The sequence below is a fragment of the Papaver somniferum genome, chromosome 5, assembly GCF_003573695.1.
Source record: "Papaver somniferum cultivar HN1 chromosome 5, ASM357369v1, whole genome shotgun sequence".
Taxonomy (NCBI): domain Eukaryota; kingdom Viridiplantae; phylum Streptophyta; class Magnoliopsida; order Ranunculales; family Papaveraceae; genus Papaver; species Papaver somniferum.
In genome coordinates this window covers 153,192,103-153,208,390 of record NC_039362.1, presented here as the reverse complement: position 1 = coordinate 153,208,390, position 16,288 = coordinate 153,192,103, and the positions used below count along the sequence as shown (strand labels likewise).

Genomic DNA, 16,288 nt, shown 5'->3' with positions numbered 1-16,288 from the left:
CCACCAAATCTCCAGACTTGTAGAAACTTTTAGGCGACCCGCCGCCTAAATCTAGTGGCCATGGCTACGCCAGGTGCCACTTGCACCACCATTCCACTGACATGCACGAGCCATGCCAACCATGCTGCAATGCCACTGGCATGCACCAAAGGTGCCATTGCGCTATTACCAAGCGCCAACGGAATGTATCCATAATCAGCGACTACCCTTCCTCATGAGATGTGATCTCAGCCATCCAAGTTTGCCACCAAATTGCCAGACTTGTGGCAACCTTTAAGCGACCCGCCGCCTAAATCTAGTGGCCATGGCTACGCCAGGCGCCACTTGCACCACTGTGCCACTAACATGCACGAGCCATGCCAGCCATGCTGCAATGCCGCTGGCATGCACCAAAGGTGCCATTGCGCCATTACCAGGCGCCAACAGAAGGTAACCATAATCAACGGCTACCCTTCATCATGAGATACATACTCATCCATCAAAGTTCGCCACCGAGCCGGCATGCTTGTGGCAAGTTTCAGGCGACCAGACAAGACAAGCCTAATATCATCGCATGTTATTTTCCTGCGGCAAGCCTCTTGATTTTAACTTGCCACAAGTAGCAAAGTGCTACATGTTTACCACGAAAACACTCGAGACATTAAACATGTCACAAACTGGGGGATACTCAACACGGTATTGGTCTGGCGGTTTACATCGTGGAGCGTGCAATACGCCCGTTATAAGAAAGTGTGATGAAGAAGGGCGGTTAGTAATGGAAAGAAGTAATCGTGTAAGTGTTTCCTTCATCATGGAAGCATAAATTCTGACGTTACACGTTACTCCACTCTTCCACTACTCAATCGTTTCCACTTCCTACGAGACCAGGGTACGTTTTACTACGACTTGTATAAATAGGTTTTACCTATTTCTACCAAACAACAAGTTTTGGTCGGAAAACAACATAGTATCCAGAAATAACCTGGTAGCTTTCCATTTTGCTAGCCAGTTCTACTTTCTGATACAAGTCATAAAAAACCACACCTTCAAGATCAACGATTCTGGACTCAACACTCTCTTCGCTTCCCTCCCTAAGACCAACCATTCTCCTTCACTTTGTGACCGAAGCAAGCCTGGAACGACCATTTCTTGGTTTAGGCCAGGATTTTACAGATTGATCTCTCGAATCAAAAGTACTCCCGTGCAGTGCATTGTTTAGGGTCTAGATTTGTTTCTCATCCACACACACGAATTTGCCAAAACAAGCAGAAATAGTTTTCACCCACAAACACCTAGTTACTGAAACATAAGATGAAACCACTACATATCGAAAGAAGTAAAGAAATTTAATCATATATATAAAGAAAAAAAATCTAACGTGCATGTATTGAGCTCAAACTGACGTTCCTGTCCAATTTATGACATTGGTTAGAATATATTTAATTGCCACACTATTTTCATCGACATTGTCCAAAGTCACACCAAAAACATCTTGTAACCCCTAATCCAGCAAACATCCCTCTAGCATTTTTCCAATATCCACTCCACTATTACCCTTGATTTGGCAAAATAAAATGATCCTCTTTTGAAGCTTCCAATGATCAACAAAATGCATTGTCACACACATATAATTGAAGTTATTCGGAGAAGTCCACGTATCTGTTGTGAGAGATACTCTTTGTTTGTTTTCTTTTAAATACTTCTTCAATAAATCTTTCTCATCTTTATAGATGACTAAAAGATCTCAGTAAACTGTCATACGGTCTGGCACCTTGAATCTAAGTTCTAATAGTTGACAAAATGCTCTGAACCCTTTTCCTTCTACCAATCTGAATGGTAGTTGTCTTTTATTACCAACAAAAACTAGTTGGGAAGATTGACCTGGTTTTGGTGGTGAAAATACCAAGCTTTGTTGTCCTTTCTGCTTATTGTTGGGATTTTCAGGACATCTGGTCAGGTGTGCCCTCATGCTATATGTTCCATTTCCTTGAGTTCTGGCTTGCATTTTCTTCTTACAATGGTTATATTCTGCTTCTTCAGGATCGAGTCGAGTAAAATCACTCAATACTTTATATGTAACTTTTCCCTTCTTCTTTGGTTCACTTTATGGTGCAGGGTCTTGTGTAGGCTGCTACGTTACTTGTCTAGCAACAACTTCAGCTGTTGCAGAAGGTGTCACTTCAGTAGACCCAGATGCAGGGGATCGAGAGGCTGGATATGCATTTGACATCTTGATCAATACATAAAATGAACAAGTTGCTCCAACCATTAGCAGTTACAGTCCCTGCGAAATGTAAACAAATTGAATCAGACTTTTAGCAACAAAAACACATGCCCCTTAAAGTTTGGATATTGTTCAAAAATCAAATCCAACTCCCCAAAGTTTCACTGGATGTCATACAATTTTTAGGTACAAATTCAACTTCAACAACAACTACAACAACAACAACAACATCATTAGTTCATGGATCTTATTGAAGTTCATGGGTCTTACACAAATCTCCGTAAGAAACTAAAACTCAAATAAATAACAGCAAGAACATACTATATGAAATAAGCTAAGATATATAAACTCCAATAAATATTCTCAAACACATTTTCAAACAAATGGGTTTTCTCTATAAGCTTTACACAACACAAATACTCTCAAAACCAAAGAAAAATCTCTGAAACAAAACAAAGAACAAAATGAAGAAACACTAGTTACCTGCTCCTCAAAGTCTCAACATAAATTTCCTTGATAAAGAATTCCAACTACTCCTCTCAGTCTTCTGCATAAAAATAAAAAAATAATAAAAATAAAAAACAGAAAAAATGATTAAAACCCTAACATAAAAAAAATTGACAACAAAAATCGATTGATAAACAGAAATTAAACCATATATCGAAGTAGTGAAATCATATGTTTACTTGCAATCAAAAGAGACCCTAACAGAAGAATAAATAAAGAAACCTTAGAAACTGAAAAAAACAAACAAATCAATCAAAAGAAGAACGAGAAGGATAAATAGAAGAGGAGGAAACTACTTACTAGATAGAGGCAGTAGTGCTCTTGATGGAGGTGGTTTATATGATGGTGAGTGGTGGAGGGGACTGGTGAGTGAAGTCTCGAGATAGAGTGAAAGAAGAAATGAGTTTTTGATAAGGAAATGAACCAGCCACACTTAAAAGATTTAGGGTAATAATAAATCTAGGCTCTGTATTTGTCGGTTTATACGGTTCGGTTCAATTAGTTTGTATGGTCAAACCATAGACTGAGCCGAAAAATCAACGGTTTTTCGTTTCAAAAATTATGACCGACCTTTGGATAAACGGTTCGACTGAGTTCGTTCGGTTTTGGCTCAGTTTGGCGATTCGGCTCGGTTCTATGCAGCACTAGTTTTGCTTGTGTGTTAGTTTATGGAGCTTAGCTAGAAAAGATATATTTAAGTTCGCCGGCTACCGGTCATCAGGACATTCCTTGGAGGGCCACTGGGTTAATCATAACCGTTAAAACGGCTAACGACACGACTGATGTTTTATTTGATGCCGTTAATCATAACCGTTAAAACCGTCGTTTTTCAACCTGAGAGTTATTCTTGTTATAACTTCCTTCCTCGAATTGAGAGTTTTAACTTTGAATGTTATCTTTCTCTTACTCCTTGCAAGTTGCAACCATAAAGCTCTTTGTTCATCTTGTCAAAGCTTCCAACAGGTACACCTCTCTTTTCTCTCCTCTAGTTTCAACACGATATGATATTAGGGTTTCTTGTGTACCTCCTCAGGAGAAACCTTTTTTTTTTTTTGAATTTTGGTTGTTTCTTACTAGTTTTCAAGATAAAGGGATTGGAATATGGAAATTCAGAGTGTTTATTTTCCTGGGTTTTTATCTAATTTACTTTTTAAAAGTTAGTTTCGTTTTAGTTTCATTGAATTCGTGGTTTAGGAATCGAAGGATATGCAATTTCTGAAATGTGTATTTAGGTGTTACAGACTAAAAACCCTAATTTGATTCACAGACAGAGTAACCTTGAAAATGGGTTCGTCCTTTAATTCATGCGTAGAATTTTAAACTGGGGAAATTTTGGGAGATTATAGAATTTTCTTTTGCTTTTCCCCTTTACTATGAGTTTATAGTCTAATCCTTTTTCCTTCTCCCCCAATTCGCTCTCACTTTAAACTCCTCTCGGCTCTATCTGATCATCTCTGGTTCACACACCTTTACAGGACTTCACCCACATCTAGAGTCACTTCATTTCAACAGTAACAGCAGTCTCTTTAACCTAATTACAACTCCTGAGCTGTTCAGGTTAGTGACTAGATTTACTCAATTTTTTTTATTCATTTTCAATTTGAAAAACATGGGATTAGGACTCGTTTTGTAGTTCATTAACTCTGAATGTTACTTAGAATCTTGATCGACCAAATTGTTTGATGTATGCGTAAGTTACTCGGATTACATTTAGGGGTTTGATATGTTGACTTTGAACTTTGGTGAAGATTTTTGTTGGTTTACTTGTGTACTTGGTGGTGATGAAATTAGAATGGTTACGAATTTGAGTTAGTATGGCTATTCATTCTTCAAGCTTCTTTTGACTATCCACACTTACCTTATTTTAACTACACCAACTGGAGTTTGAGTGAGGAATACCATCCTTTGTAACTCAACCTCTACCATTATTGTGTATTATTAAATGCTTTTGGAGATTCCTAAATCAGAATTTTACCATAACAGCTGAGTTCCGACAAGCTTTGGACTTTTGGATAGTTTAGTAAGTAGGATGATTACTCTTCAAAGAGATCGTCTTCATGTAGGATAGTGTCTATTTATATGTAGGCATTATGCATCGATAATTGCTGTAAACATCAAGAAAATATTCACGTTATTAAATTTTGTTTTTCAGATCGATAGGCGACCCCTTTCAGTTCCAAATTTCACTTCAGACATGGCTCGAGGATTGATTAATGCAAATCCTGTTGTTTATGAAAGAAAAGAGCGCCGCATACGTGACCCTGTAGTGCCCGCTGATGTTGATGAATATACTGCGGACCCTATCGATCAACTAGAAATTTTTGATATCCTTTTTGAAATTTTGCTTTGTTTTCCTCTTTGCTTGCATGAGTTTCTTTTACTTAGGAAAGATAAAGTTATATTTGATTAGTGTAGCAAAAGGAAAGTTCAATGGTGCAAATGTTAAAGTATTAGTTTCTACTGTCAAATGTTCACGATATTCAATGAGCTAGTTATGCCTCGTATCCCTTACTGAATTTTCTTGTAAGTGAGTGTATTTTTGCATGTTAATCATCTATGTCTTAGATTCTAGAACGAAATACTAGATAAATGATATTCCATCGGACTTCACTTTGAACTGAAAATCTTCTAGTAAGTAGCATTAAGTGGTACTCGGTGCCAATAAAATTTTATTTCTTCTAATAGAGCTTATGGCTTTTTCTATTCAGTTCATGAACTGGTCCACTTTGATGCTACTGGATTTATACTATTTGTATGCTATCTTTCGTGTCTCTGTTACAACTTACAGCACGTCGATTTATTGTTGAAGTGAAATCAACTATAATGATAAAATGAAAGCTGCCAATGTGAAAGCTGCAGGTTCAAGCCTTTTTGTTATGTACAATATAGCAGTTTTATTTTCTTAACAGTCTTACATCATATCAGAGATATAAAAGATCCAGAACATCCTTATTCCCTGGAAGAACTGAAAGTTGTCACGGAGGATGCAGTTGAAGTAAATGATAAGCATAGCCATGTTAGGTGAGTACATAATTCTTCACCTTTCAAGCTGGAGCTTTTCGTAAACACTGAAATATGAATTACAGTTGAGATCATCACTTTTCTTATAATATCTTTTGATGCAGGGTCACATTTACGCCTACAGTTCAACACTGCAGTATGGCTACAATTATTGGGCTATGCTTACGTGTAAAACTCATGCGCAGTCTACCTCCTCGTTACAAGGTGGGACACAAATCTCATTTAGTTGTGATCTCCAAGTTCCTTGAGTGTGATTTTACATTTTCATAATGTCAGATTGTCAGTATTTGTTGCATAGTTGGTTCAGCATATATACTAACGAGACGTGTCACTACTTCCGCCATCATTCGTCCTTCAATAGCTTTTGAATATACTGATGAGACGTATCACTACTTCCGCCGTCATTCGTCCTTCTATAGCTTTTGAAAGATCACACCAATTGTTAAACATGCATAAATTATTCATTTCTTGCTCTTTACAAATATATCTTAAATGTTCTCATTAGCGTACAGTATTTGTAATCTTTATAGGTAGATAGATGTTCTGTATACTTTGGGGACTGCTAAGTGGAGTTTGATCAAATCTTAGTACATATGATAGTTTATTTAGTTCTCATCCACACACACTCGCCATAAGGAAGGCTTTCTGTTCCGTTTCTTCTTTACTTTTCGATTTGCTTTTAATGCTTTTGTGAACTGAACTTAATTTGAAACCCAGCTGTACTGATCTCCTAGTTATCTTCAAATACTTCAGGTGGATATCAGGGTAGCACCAGGAACTCACGCAACCGAAGCTGCAGGTATTTGTCACCTGCATTCTGTTTATTTGATTTTAAAGTAGTGATTTATTTTACTCATGGTCATTTTTTGCTTGATTGCAGTAAATAAGCAGTTGAATGATAAAGAACGGGTGGCGGCAGCGTTAGAAAATCCCGGCCTTGTGGATATGGTTGATCAGTGTTTGGCTCCTACTTATGAATAAACCGGAAAGAAAACAACCATGTAGTTTTGAAGCACAACAATTGAATTTTGTTAGGATGGTTTTTGTGTTTTACTGTACAGGTTCTGTAGCCAGAAATTATACAGTTTTGAAGTGAATTTTCACTAAAGTTGAATTGTTTGTTTCTCCAACAATGTTTTCATCTGTTAGAATCTGATACTTAGAAAGATATCTCTATTCTCATTTACAATGAACAATAATTGTTAAATTCCTCGATAATCATTTCAGAGTAAATTCCATATCTTCAGAAAAATAGTTGTTTTGGCAGGGCAGTTGGGCTGTAGCCTGTAGATGAAATTTTAAAAGAATGGTATAGCGTAAATTCCATATCTTCAGAAAAATAGTTGTTTTGGCAGGGCAGTTGGGCTGTAGCCTGTAGATGAAATTTTAAAAGAATGGTATAGCGTGTTCACACGAACCCGAATGTGTTTGAGAGAGACGCTGCTGTGTGATGGCTAGAGATGGGTCATCTGGGAGTGACAAACGGTAGAAACATGTGTGGGATGATGGCAGGTGTTCATGGGAGCAGGATGTCTTGTAGATGGTTAAAGGACATGACAAACCAGAAAAGCCATTTACAGGAAGGTATTTCACTGAGGTCCAAGAGATAAGAAGCTCCCTCTGCTGCTCCACGGACGTACCCTCAACAACCTGCCAAAACCAGCAAATCTGTTCATCGTTTTCTCTGTAGTCTTCATACTTCGAGTGTGCTTTACAACCTTTGAAACAAATAGGTTCGCTTCGTGTGTGCTTTCCAATCTTTGAAACAAATAGGTTCATCACTTCCACGCAACACACAATCAAGACCTGTCAGCTCTATACCTTGAAAAAAGGTTTTTCTCCAGCCTTCCCTTAAAGAATATCACAAAAACCTCGTGCAAAATAGGCAACCTTTGTAGAGATTGATTTGACAAAGATATGCTGAATGAGAAGATGCCCGTATTGTTCTCTGTTTTTGCTATTGACAACAATGTTGATCCTCACGGTTTTCCTGGTTCCAAATTCTTCCAATATCCCTGACGAATGTCAACCCCATAACATCTCAACAACGTCAGCTTTCATTTCCTAAATATTTTTTCAACTCCTATACATGATTGGATCCGCACATCGCATGTTTTCCAGGGATATTTTCTCCTCAGCTAATTGCAAGTAAAATACACGGTCAAATGCAATCCCCACTTTCACTTAATGCATAAGGCTAATGCGATCCACAGAAGTGAAAACAAAACAACGCACAGAAATCTCTCAAGGCTCCTTAATTCAGTAGGGTGACAGACAAGTTGATACTAAAGATTTGTGCAGCTTCATATCTATCTCATTGAAAGAATTGGTCTCTTTTGAAAAGGCAATTGATTTTAGCAAGGATACAAGAGTAGGCAATTGATATACAACTGAGAATGCCATACCCATCACTGATAATATCAGTCAGAAAAAGCTTCATGCATTATCGTGTTTGATATACAACTGAGAGTGCAGTCTCATGTTTAAAACAAAAGGAACACCCAATAGAAACCTACATGTCCATTAAGCTACTGCATAATAACATGAAACTGCATGGTTTTTTCATATTGATATGAGTTCTCCTGAAGTAGTTCATCAGTCAACCCTAGGTAATACATATAAAGAAGGTCTGCCTCAAACTTTCCTCATTAAAAGAAACAGCCTTTGATCTAACTCGAAATTTGCAGCATTGGAAGGGTCTCCCTTGAGCAACATAAGAAGGCCACCAAAAGAAGCATAAATCTCCCTGCAACCAAGAACCACACCATGGAAAAGTAAGAATGACTTTCTTGTTGATACTCAATCTACATAATTCAAGGCGAGTCTACTCTTTAACTGAACTAAGGGTACATACGCTTTAACATTGATTCCTGAACCTTCCTCGCCAATCCTGTACAGCTTCCCATGCATCACATACTCAAATTTGTCTGCAAGCGATTTCCTTCCTCCCTGAAGATGTTTATGTTTAAATTTTAAAATTCCAAGTTCCATACAAAAAATGCAAATCAGTTGATTCTGAATGTGTTGGAAATTATCCACCATATGCAGATAATCATTGATTTCAGTAAGACCAGAGCTAATAAGTGCTCACGAGATGCTGACATAAACAAAAAGCAATAAATAGTGATTCGAAAGCTAGTTTCTCAACATGGGATTTTTTCATAGGTCTAAGAAAAACTGTCCAGTGATTTAGTAAACTTCAAAAGGCAGCAGGTTATAGAGGGCATGGAATTCTCTCCATTAAACAAGAGGCTCTAATCAATTAAATTGCTGAGCTTCTTTCTCACTGAGAAATTTATTTTCCAAAGAAATTATTGAAGCAAAGGAGGAAGCTAGGAGTGAACCTAAGAGCCCGTTAGTAGTTAAGAAATTAAGTTTCTCATTGCCACGGAGTCTCTCAAGAAACAGGTACTATCAAATGAATTTCCTCAGCATCAAATTTTAATAAAGAAGAACACGTCACAGATTACATTGGGATGTAGGTTACCTGAGTAAAATAACCAGTGTCAGGAGTTCCATCTAAGCTTAGGGTAGAAGCTAACACCATTGTGAACTTGTCCCCGGTACGAAGGGGATATACCTCTGTGTTCACATCTAGATGCATGAACATGTCAAATTGCTCACTCCGTGCTTCAATCCGAGAAACTATAACCCCAAAATAGAGAAGTATTAGAAGAAACAACATACCAGAGTAGAATAAACAAAGGAATTCTACAGGTTACAGATAGAAAAGAACATAAAAGGAAAAGAGCGCATTTGTTACAAATAACATTAAGTTAAAAACTACTTTGGTTCCTGCAACTACCTTTAAGAAATTAGGTATATATTCGTCAGGGTGTACATAATCAGATTAAATTACAGAACACCCTCAGTGTACAAGACAACGTTCCCCACAAAGCTTTAATCACATGTATTTACCAAAAAGCTGCAATATATGGGAGATCTATAACACTCTCTATGGCAACAACACAAAAGTGAATGCTGTGGAAATTTAGTTGACATTGTTTTCGTATTTCCATAAAGAAACACATAAACTTAATTTAGCCCTGCCGGCTAAAAAGATGTCCAAATTTAATAAAATGGCTAAAGGGTCCTGTGTTGTTTGTGCTAACTCTTCATTTCAACCTTTACACACCTCAAAGCAAAATGAAAGCAAATACAGAAACAGAAAAAAAACTGTTGTAGATAGAAATAAGAAATTACCTTTATCAAACTTTTTGCCATCAGGGTCCATATTGTTTACAGTGAAGATATCCTCAAACAGTAGTTCAACCATTTTTTCTTCAAAGCTAGATTAACAATCAGCAATCACCTCACCTACACAACTAATAATAAATAAGGGCGAGTCTAAGTAAAGAGCAATATTAAAAACAAATTAAAATGTAAAATGATCGGGCAAAATGAATAATAGAGATAAACTTAGCATTTCTTATGAACGAAAAAATATGGCACAACAAGACAGTATTCTTAAATCCCACCAAATGCATCAAGATTCTCCGAGTGCATGATGAGCTTAGTTCCATATTATGAACCTCATTCTATTTCCAGATAAGGTATAAAAAAATTGACGATGCCTTAAGATCATTCACAGTATTAGCAAATGAGTTTTCAAAACAAGCCTGACATCACTAACAGAGAGAGTGAGAGAGGGATGGCGGGAAGGCTCCTAACAAAAACTCCACGCAACTGTTGTTCAATAAAAGTGGTTTTCCATCATTTGACCAAAATGTCACAACCAGTTAGGGTTGAGCAATAGAGAGAAAGATAAATCACCCAAATTAACTCAATGAGGGTTTAACAAATTCTTTGAATTAGTAAAACGGCTCACATACATGTAAAACAGTAATAGTACAGAAGAGGATGAAGAGATTCCAAAATAAAAAACCCTAAATCCACTGGTGAAAGTGAGTTTTCTACCATTATTACTCAAAACCCTAAACCAAACGGAGCAGTAAATAAATGGCGGAATGGTCGATACATCCCATAAATAACTTTTACGTCTAACAAGTTTGCGTTGATTTACACTCTCACATCGTTTCTCTACACCATTACTCAAACAGAAAGAACAAGCAGCAACAAACTACACTAAACAAAATCAACAACACAAGTACAACAACATGGATACAATGGAATTTGAAAACCCTAATTCATAACAGCGAGTCATACCTGCTCGAATTCGTAACCCTAGTTATTATTCTCTCCTCTTTCTGTAACACACACTCCACAGATTCTCCTCAATTTGACAGACTTGTTTTCAGGGTTTATATAAAGGGTTTAAGGGCAATTTGGTCCACACAAATAATTATCATTTTATTTGTGTTTACATCTTACATACACCTCCCCCATCTCCCGTTTACAGTCCAGTCTTTCTTTCAATTTTTATATAGAGTTCCCAACAAGGATTCTCTCTTGTGTGTCTCTCTCTCCCATTCTCACACTCTCAACCATATTCTGACTCGTCTGATTCAGATTCACTTTGATCTCTGAAATCTGATCACAAAGGAGGATTCAAATGGCTGTGTAAGTTGAATCAATCTTCAATTACTCAATTTTTGTGTTTGTTAATTTGATTTTGTTTTTACTAAGACGATTGTTTGATGATGAATGTAGAGTTGTAGCATCTGCACCTGGGAAAGTATTGTTGACAGGAGGATACCTAATATTAGAAAGACCAAATGCTGGAATTGTTCTAAGTACCAATGCTCGTTTCTATGCAATCATCAAACCTATTCATCAGGATTTGAAATCTGATTCTTTGCTTTGGGTAAGTGTGTGACTCCAATTTTAGTTTCAATATCTTACATCTGTTTTTTTTTTTTTTTGTGATCATAAGAAGTTTATAATTATTCACCTAAAAATTTGAAAAACACTGAGATTTGTAATTTGGAAGAGAAAAAGAAAAAGACTGTGATGAATTGGGAAAGAATTATTCAAGTATGATAGGGTTAAATACAACTTTGATCCCTTTTTGATATTTCAATGGAACATGCCATACCAAAGGTAGGGCATCCAGTCAAACGGTGAGATGAAGTGTTATTAGTAGCAAAAGCATATTAGTTGCAAGATTTACAGTTAGCTGAGTTGTTGTAACATAGTTTAAGCACATCACTATACCATGGTTAGGAAATTATCTATAGTCTATACAGTCTCATGCTGGCTGAATCTGAAGCAGTGTATTTGGGTGTGTATCAAAAAATTTAATCATTTTTAGCATTCCTGATGTCACTAATGGTGGAAAATTTGTTGGTGTAATAGTTACTGACACTTAGAAATAAGTCTGAAACATGCGGTGTATCACTCAGTATCCAAAAATAAGTCCCCTAATATGTTATTCCTGATATCAATTTTGTTTCTTTTGTTTTGAACTTTGTCAGTCATGGACGGATGTGAAGCTAACATCACCTCAGCTATCTAGACAGACTGAATACAAGATGTCACTAAAAAACTCAACCCTCCAGTGTATCTCTCCAAGGCAAGTTTACAATCATGATTTGATAACTTCTTATTATTGTTCTTTTTGTAATTGGATAGAAATGAAATTTTACTGCAACATGAACACCTGAATGGGTTCCTCTTTTTTTTTTTGTGTGTATTGTATTCTCATGAACAAAATGTTACGTTTTATGACCAAGTTAATTTGATATGGGCCTTTTTGGATAAAGAATAGTTGGGGAACTGCTTTGATGGGTATTGACGTTTCTTAATACTAACCTTAATTGTCTCAAGAGCTCAGGGATTTGGCAAACCCTTTTGTGGAACAAGCAGTTCAGTATGCAGTAGCAGCTGCACATACGATTCTGGTTAAGAGCAGTCAGAAGGATTTGCTACATAAGCGAATTTTGCAAGGTATTGTTGGTTCTTGATTAGTCTTTACCTCTTGTATGTAATGTCTTCATAACTCCAAACTGTAGTCTCAACTGCACTTTTGATGCAGGTCTTGATATTACAATTTTAGGCTCCAACGATTTCTATTCATATCGCAATCAGGTATCTTTCCATTGGTCCTGTATTTCATTTGTTCTTATTTCTAAGTTGGTTCAATTTTTAACGTAGTACATGAACATGATGCACTGTCCAAATTTATATATGACTTGTGCATCCTCCACTACATGTTTATTCTGGTCAAATATTCGTTTCCATGACACTTGGGGGGAAAGTTTATGCTCATCATACTCGCCACCTGAGAAACTTTTGAGAGGTTTGTAGCAACTGATCTTGGAAGTGGTTTAATGAAGATAATCTGGGATTGACAATTGAAGTCAATGTTTACTACTTCACTAAATTCCTTGCGCATATGGAAATATGTCCAGGTTTACTTCTTTTTGCCACAACTCTAAATTTATTGTACTTTTGATGGTAGATTGAGGCACGTGGGCTCCCTTTGACACCAGAAGCGTTGGCGTCGCTTCCACCCTTTTCACCAATTACTTTCAACTCAGATGCTAACGGAGCAAATTGCAAACCTGAAGTTGCAAAAACTGGTCTCGGCTCCTCTGCAGCAATGACAACTGCAGTGGTTGCTGCTTTGCTTCAGTATCTTGGAGTTGTTAAGCTCCCTCTTTCGTCAAACACTTTGCTTCGAGTTGAAAGTGAGGATCTTGATTTGGTTCATATGGTAGCTCAAAGTGCTCACTGTATTGCCCAAGGGAAGGTTGGCAGTGGTTTTGATGTCAGTTCTGCAGTGTATGGTAGTCAACGTTACGTTCGATTTTCGCCCGGCGTGCTCTCTTCTGCTCAGGTCTCTCTCTCTCTCGCTCGTTTTTAACTGTCTAGGGATGCTGATGGGTACTTGTTAGAGTGTGATTTTGTTTGGAATCAGCGAATTGCTTATGTTTGTGATTGTTCCTCGGTCTCAAATCACAGGTTGCGGCTAATTGCCTGTCATCACAAGAGGTTATCACTGATGTGCTGAAAGGAAAGTGGGATCATGAAAAGGCTAAATTCCCCTTGCCCCCATTAATGACCCTCGTAAGTTTTAGTCTTAACTACAAGTTGCATATCAAAATTACAATTTAAGTCTTTATATATCACTTTCCATCATATCATGTTTCCGAAAATCTTAACTTGCCACATTATGGAGAACCGTTCTTGAGCGAACGGATCCATACCTAGGTCCTAATTTACAACTAAATAAATTAATCTGAATAATCAAAGCTAAGAAACATAACGAATACCCTTGGGTCACATCGTCGTTATATTCAAATTAATTGTATGTTTTGAGAGAACTGCGTTTTAAGTTCCAGTTGGTGATGAGACTTGTTTTGGATCTCCTGCAGGTACTAGGGGAACCAGGAAATGGAGGGTCATCTACACCATCAATGGTTGGTGCTGTAAAGAAATGGCAAGCATCTGAACCTCAAAAGTCCCAAGAAACATGGAAAAGGTTGTTGGATGCGAACTCTTTGCTTGAAAGACAACTAAATGCATTGAGCATGCTTGCAGAAGAGCAGTGGGAAACATACAAATATGTTTTGAATAGCTGCAGTAATCTTCACTCGGAGAAGGTGAACCACGGTCTCGAATTTCTCATTCCCCTAATGGGTCCTGTCCAGGATATCCACTAGGCTGTGACCATCTTATGCTAATTCTTTCTACATTGTATTTCATCGCATAATATATCTCTCGACAGCCTAGTGGCGTCCTCTGGAACTTCATATCATATAACAAACTCTGGATCTTTGATATGTGAACAGTGGAAGGAGCACGCATCTGATGGACGTAAAGAAGCTGTTGTCAAAGCATTGTTAGGGGCAAGAGATTCAATCATCAACATCAGATGTCATATGCGCAAGATGGGAGATGAAGCAGGTGTCCCGGTAGGTTCTCTTTAGACAGAAACTCTTCACTTGTAAAGAGAGACAAAAATAAATTTGAAACTTAGCTTTTCAGCTCAAAATAAATGCTTAGCTTTGTTTATATTCTCAAAGCTAACATCTGGATTACAGAGAGCAGGAAGTTTCAGATTCACCAACTATTAAATGGAATTCTCAATATTGCATAGCAGAAAGTCACAATAAGATAGAAATATATTAGCTGCCTTCGTAGATTTGGTTCTGAAACATTTGTTATCTGAATGGATGATACTCTTCTTTCCAACTGCAGATTGAACCTGAATCCCAGACAAAGCTTTTGGACGCTACTATGAATACTGAAGGAGTTCTGTTGGCTGGAGTTCCTGGAGCAGGTGGATTCGACGCAATTTTTGCAGTCACTTTAAGAGAGTCCACCAACAAGGTGACAAATATGTGGAGTTCACGTGGAGTTATGTCTCTGTTGGTTAGAGAAGATCCCCGAGGCGTTTCTATCGAAAATAAAGATCCACGAATCAGAGGAATCTCATCGGGCATTTCTGCAGTTCATATTTAACTAATCACTGTATTGTATCTGCTCCTTCATTGTTATATGATACAGTATAAAAGTCACCTCTTAACGCAATAAATAAGAAAATATGCTCAAGGTTTCTTGGTAGATGTAGGTCGTGAATGCTCTGGTGAGTGGGTAAGTTAAATACTCTCACCCAAGAATGAAAATATAGACATTGTTTAGATATTGTAATTTTAGTTAGTCAAATAATTTGCAATGTAAACATAAAGTGACTTCTTCAGCTTTGGACAGGGTTTGGTTCCATCATGTTTTGTAAAAAAAAACTGGTTCATTATCTGCTTTTTCTCCTTTCTAATGCATTTCTTGATATGAAAGAATACCTTCCACTGGATTACTGTCTTCACATATCCTCTTATCATATTGTTGAATTCAAAATATACCTGGGTGATTGATATTTCGAAAAATCGAACAAGCATAGCATAATCCATTCTAGCTCAAGTGTTTGAGCATGGACTTTGAAATCTTTCATGCACTTAGAACCTTGTAAGAATTCAGTTTTAAGCTTCTGGATGGATGTTGTTCTTGCAGAGTCAACAGCTTTTTCTGTAGATGGACTGTTGTGCTAATCGTACTTTCATCATATTAAAAGCTTAGAGCGATCAATTAAGAGAATAAATAGACATGGAAGCTTCAAATATATACCGGAGTGATCCTTTTTGTTGAACATATATGAAGAGCAGGGACGGGCCTATGAAGAGGTTAATCCGGGTTATAGTCTTTCCCTGAATTTAGCCCAGGAAATATTTAGTACACGTGTTTGGCTGATTTTTATACTTATTTTATTGCGGAGGGAACCCCTCACATTTTTATTGTCACACTATCTCACACGTTGGACGCCATTTTTGCGAATAAAAATCAAACCATAACGGACTTGAGGCTAATGTTTTGGGGATATGCTACTATTACATTGCTCTACGTTTATTGAAAATGAGCATATTTCGAGACGTATAACACCACCATCTACTACTTTGAAAATGAGCCGTTCAAAATCAACGGATTTCTGGCCGTCGAAATTAAGACCGGTAGATTGTGAGGTTTCATATTTAGGAATGTGCTCATTTTTGGTAGATGTGTAGAACTTGGTAAGAGGAACACATCCTCAAAGTATTAGATTCAAATCCGTTAAGATTTGATTTTTATTCACAAAAATGACGCCCAACGTGTGAGATAGTG

The 16,288-nt window shown here is 37.2% G+C and overlaps 3 protein-coding genes across 5 annotated transcripts; 2 read left to right on the top strand and 1 right to left on the bottom strand.

The window, feature by feature from the left end:
- The first annotated feature begins 3,566 nt into the window (after nucleotides 1-3,566).
- On the top strand, nucleotides 3,567-6,949 carry LOC113283247 (protein AE7-like). 2 transcript variants are annotated; one of them, XM_026532445.1, is made up of 7 exons: nucleotides 3,567-3,673; nucleotides 4,186-4,267; nucleotides 4,863-5,034; nucleotides 5,626-5,731; nucleotides 5,836-5,935; nucleotides 6,485-6,530; nucleotides 6,612-6,949. In XM_026532445.1, exons 3-7 carry the CDS (start codon nucleotides 4,905-4,907, stop codon nucleotides 6,710-6,712), a joined length of 483 nt encoding a protein of 160 aa, XP_026388230.1. In that variant the 5' UTR covers nucleotides 3,567-3,673; nucleotides 4,186-4,267; nucleotides 4,863-4,904; the 3' UTR covers nucleotides 6,713-6,949. The 2 variants fall into 2 exon arrangements, with proteins under 2 accessions (XP_026388230.1, XP_026388231.1); XM_026532446.1 differs by lacking the exon at nucleotides 4,186-4,267 and having other exon boundaries at nucleotides 3,573-3,673.
- A 1,179-nt stretch (nucleotides 6,950-8,128) lies between these two features.
- On the bottom strand, nucleotides 8,129-10,967 carry LOC113283245 (DNA-directed RNA polymerases II, IV and V subunit 8B-like). Of its 2 annotated transcripts, none has more exons than XM_026532444.1 (5): nucleotides 10,898-10,967; nucleotides 9,935-10,056; nucleotides 9,219-9,376; nucleotides 8,586-8,680; nucleotides 8,129-8,477 (listed from the first exon to the last, which is right to left on the bottom strand). In XM_026532444.1, exons 2-5 carry the CDS (start codon nucleotides 10,005-10,007, stop codon nucleotides 8,366-8,368), a joined length of 438 nt encoding a protein of 145 aa, XP_026388229.1. In that variant the 5' UTR covers nucleotides 10,008-10,056; nucleotides 10,898-10,967; the 3' UTR covers nucleotides 8,129-8,365. The 2 variants fall into 2 exon arrangements, with proteins under 2 accessions (XP_026388229.1, XP_026388228.1); XM_026532443.1 differs by having other exon boundaries at nucleotides 9,935-10,048.
- A 128-nt stretch (nucleotides 10,968-11,095) lies between these two features.
- Nucleotides 11,096-15,432, top strand: LOC113283244 (phosphomevalonate kinase, peroxisomal-like). The gene is made up of 10 exons (XM_026532442.1): nucleotides 11,096-11,251; nucleotides 11,342-11,495; nucleotides 12,106-12,203; nucleotides 12,465-12,577; nucleotides 12,666-12,718; nucleotides 13,092-13,469; nucleotides 13,595-13,699; nucleotides 14,008-14,235; nucleotides 14,425-14,547; nucleotides 14,834-15,432. Exons 1-10 carry the CDS (start codon nucleotides 11,244-11,246, stop codon nucleotides 15,095-15,097), a joined length of 1,524 nt encoding a protein of 507 aa, XP_026388227.1. The 5' UTR covers nucleotides 11,096-11,243; the 3' UTR covers nucleotides 15,098-15,432.
- The last annotated feature ends 856 nt before the right edge of the window (nucleotides 15,433-16,288 follow it).

Excerpts from the sequence above, each read along its gene's own strand:
- LOC113283244 (XM_026532442.1), top strand. Across the intron at positions 11,496-12,105 it reads AATCTGATTCTTTGCTTTGG|TCATGGACGGATGTGAAGCT; the intron begins GTAAGTGTGTGA and ends GAACTTTGTCAG. Across the intron at positions 13,700-14,007 it reads TGCCCCCATTAATGACCCTC|GTACTAGGGGAACCAGGAAA; the intron begins GTAAGTTTTAGT and ends GATCTCCTGCAG.
- LOC113283247 (XM_026532445.1), top strand. The coding sequence starts at position 4,905 with ATGGCTCGAGGATTGATTAATGCAAATCCTGTTGTTTATGAAAGAAAA. Across the intron at positions 5,732-5,835 it reads GATAAGCATAGCCATGTTAG|GGTCACATTTACGCCTACAG; the intron begins GTGAGTACATAA and ends CTTTTGATGCAG. Across the intron at positions 6,531-6,611 it reads TCACGCAACCGAAGCTGCAG|TAAATAAGCAGTTGAATGAT; the intron begins GTATTTGTCACC and ends GCTTGATTGCAG.
- LOC113283245 (XM_026532444.1), bottom strand. The coding sequence starts at position 10,007 with ATGGTTGAACTACTGTTTGAGGATATCTTCACTGTAAACAATATGGAC. Across the intron at positions 9,377-9,934 it reads TGGCAAAAAGTTTGATAAAG|TTTCTCGGATTGAAGCACGG; the intron begins GTAATTTCTTAT and ends TTGGGGTTATAG. Across the intron at positions 8,681-9,218 it reads ACACTGGTTATTTTACTCAG|GGAGGAAGGAAATCGCTTGC; the intron begins GTAACCTACATC and ends AAACATCTTCAG.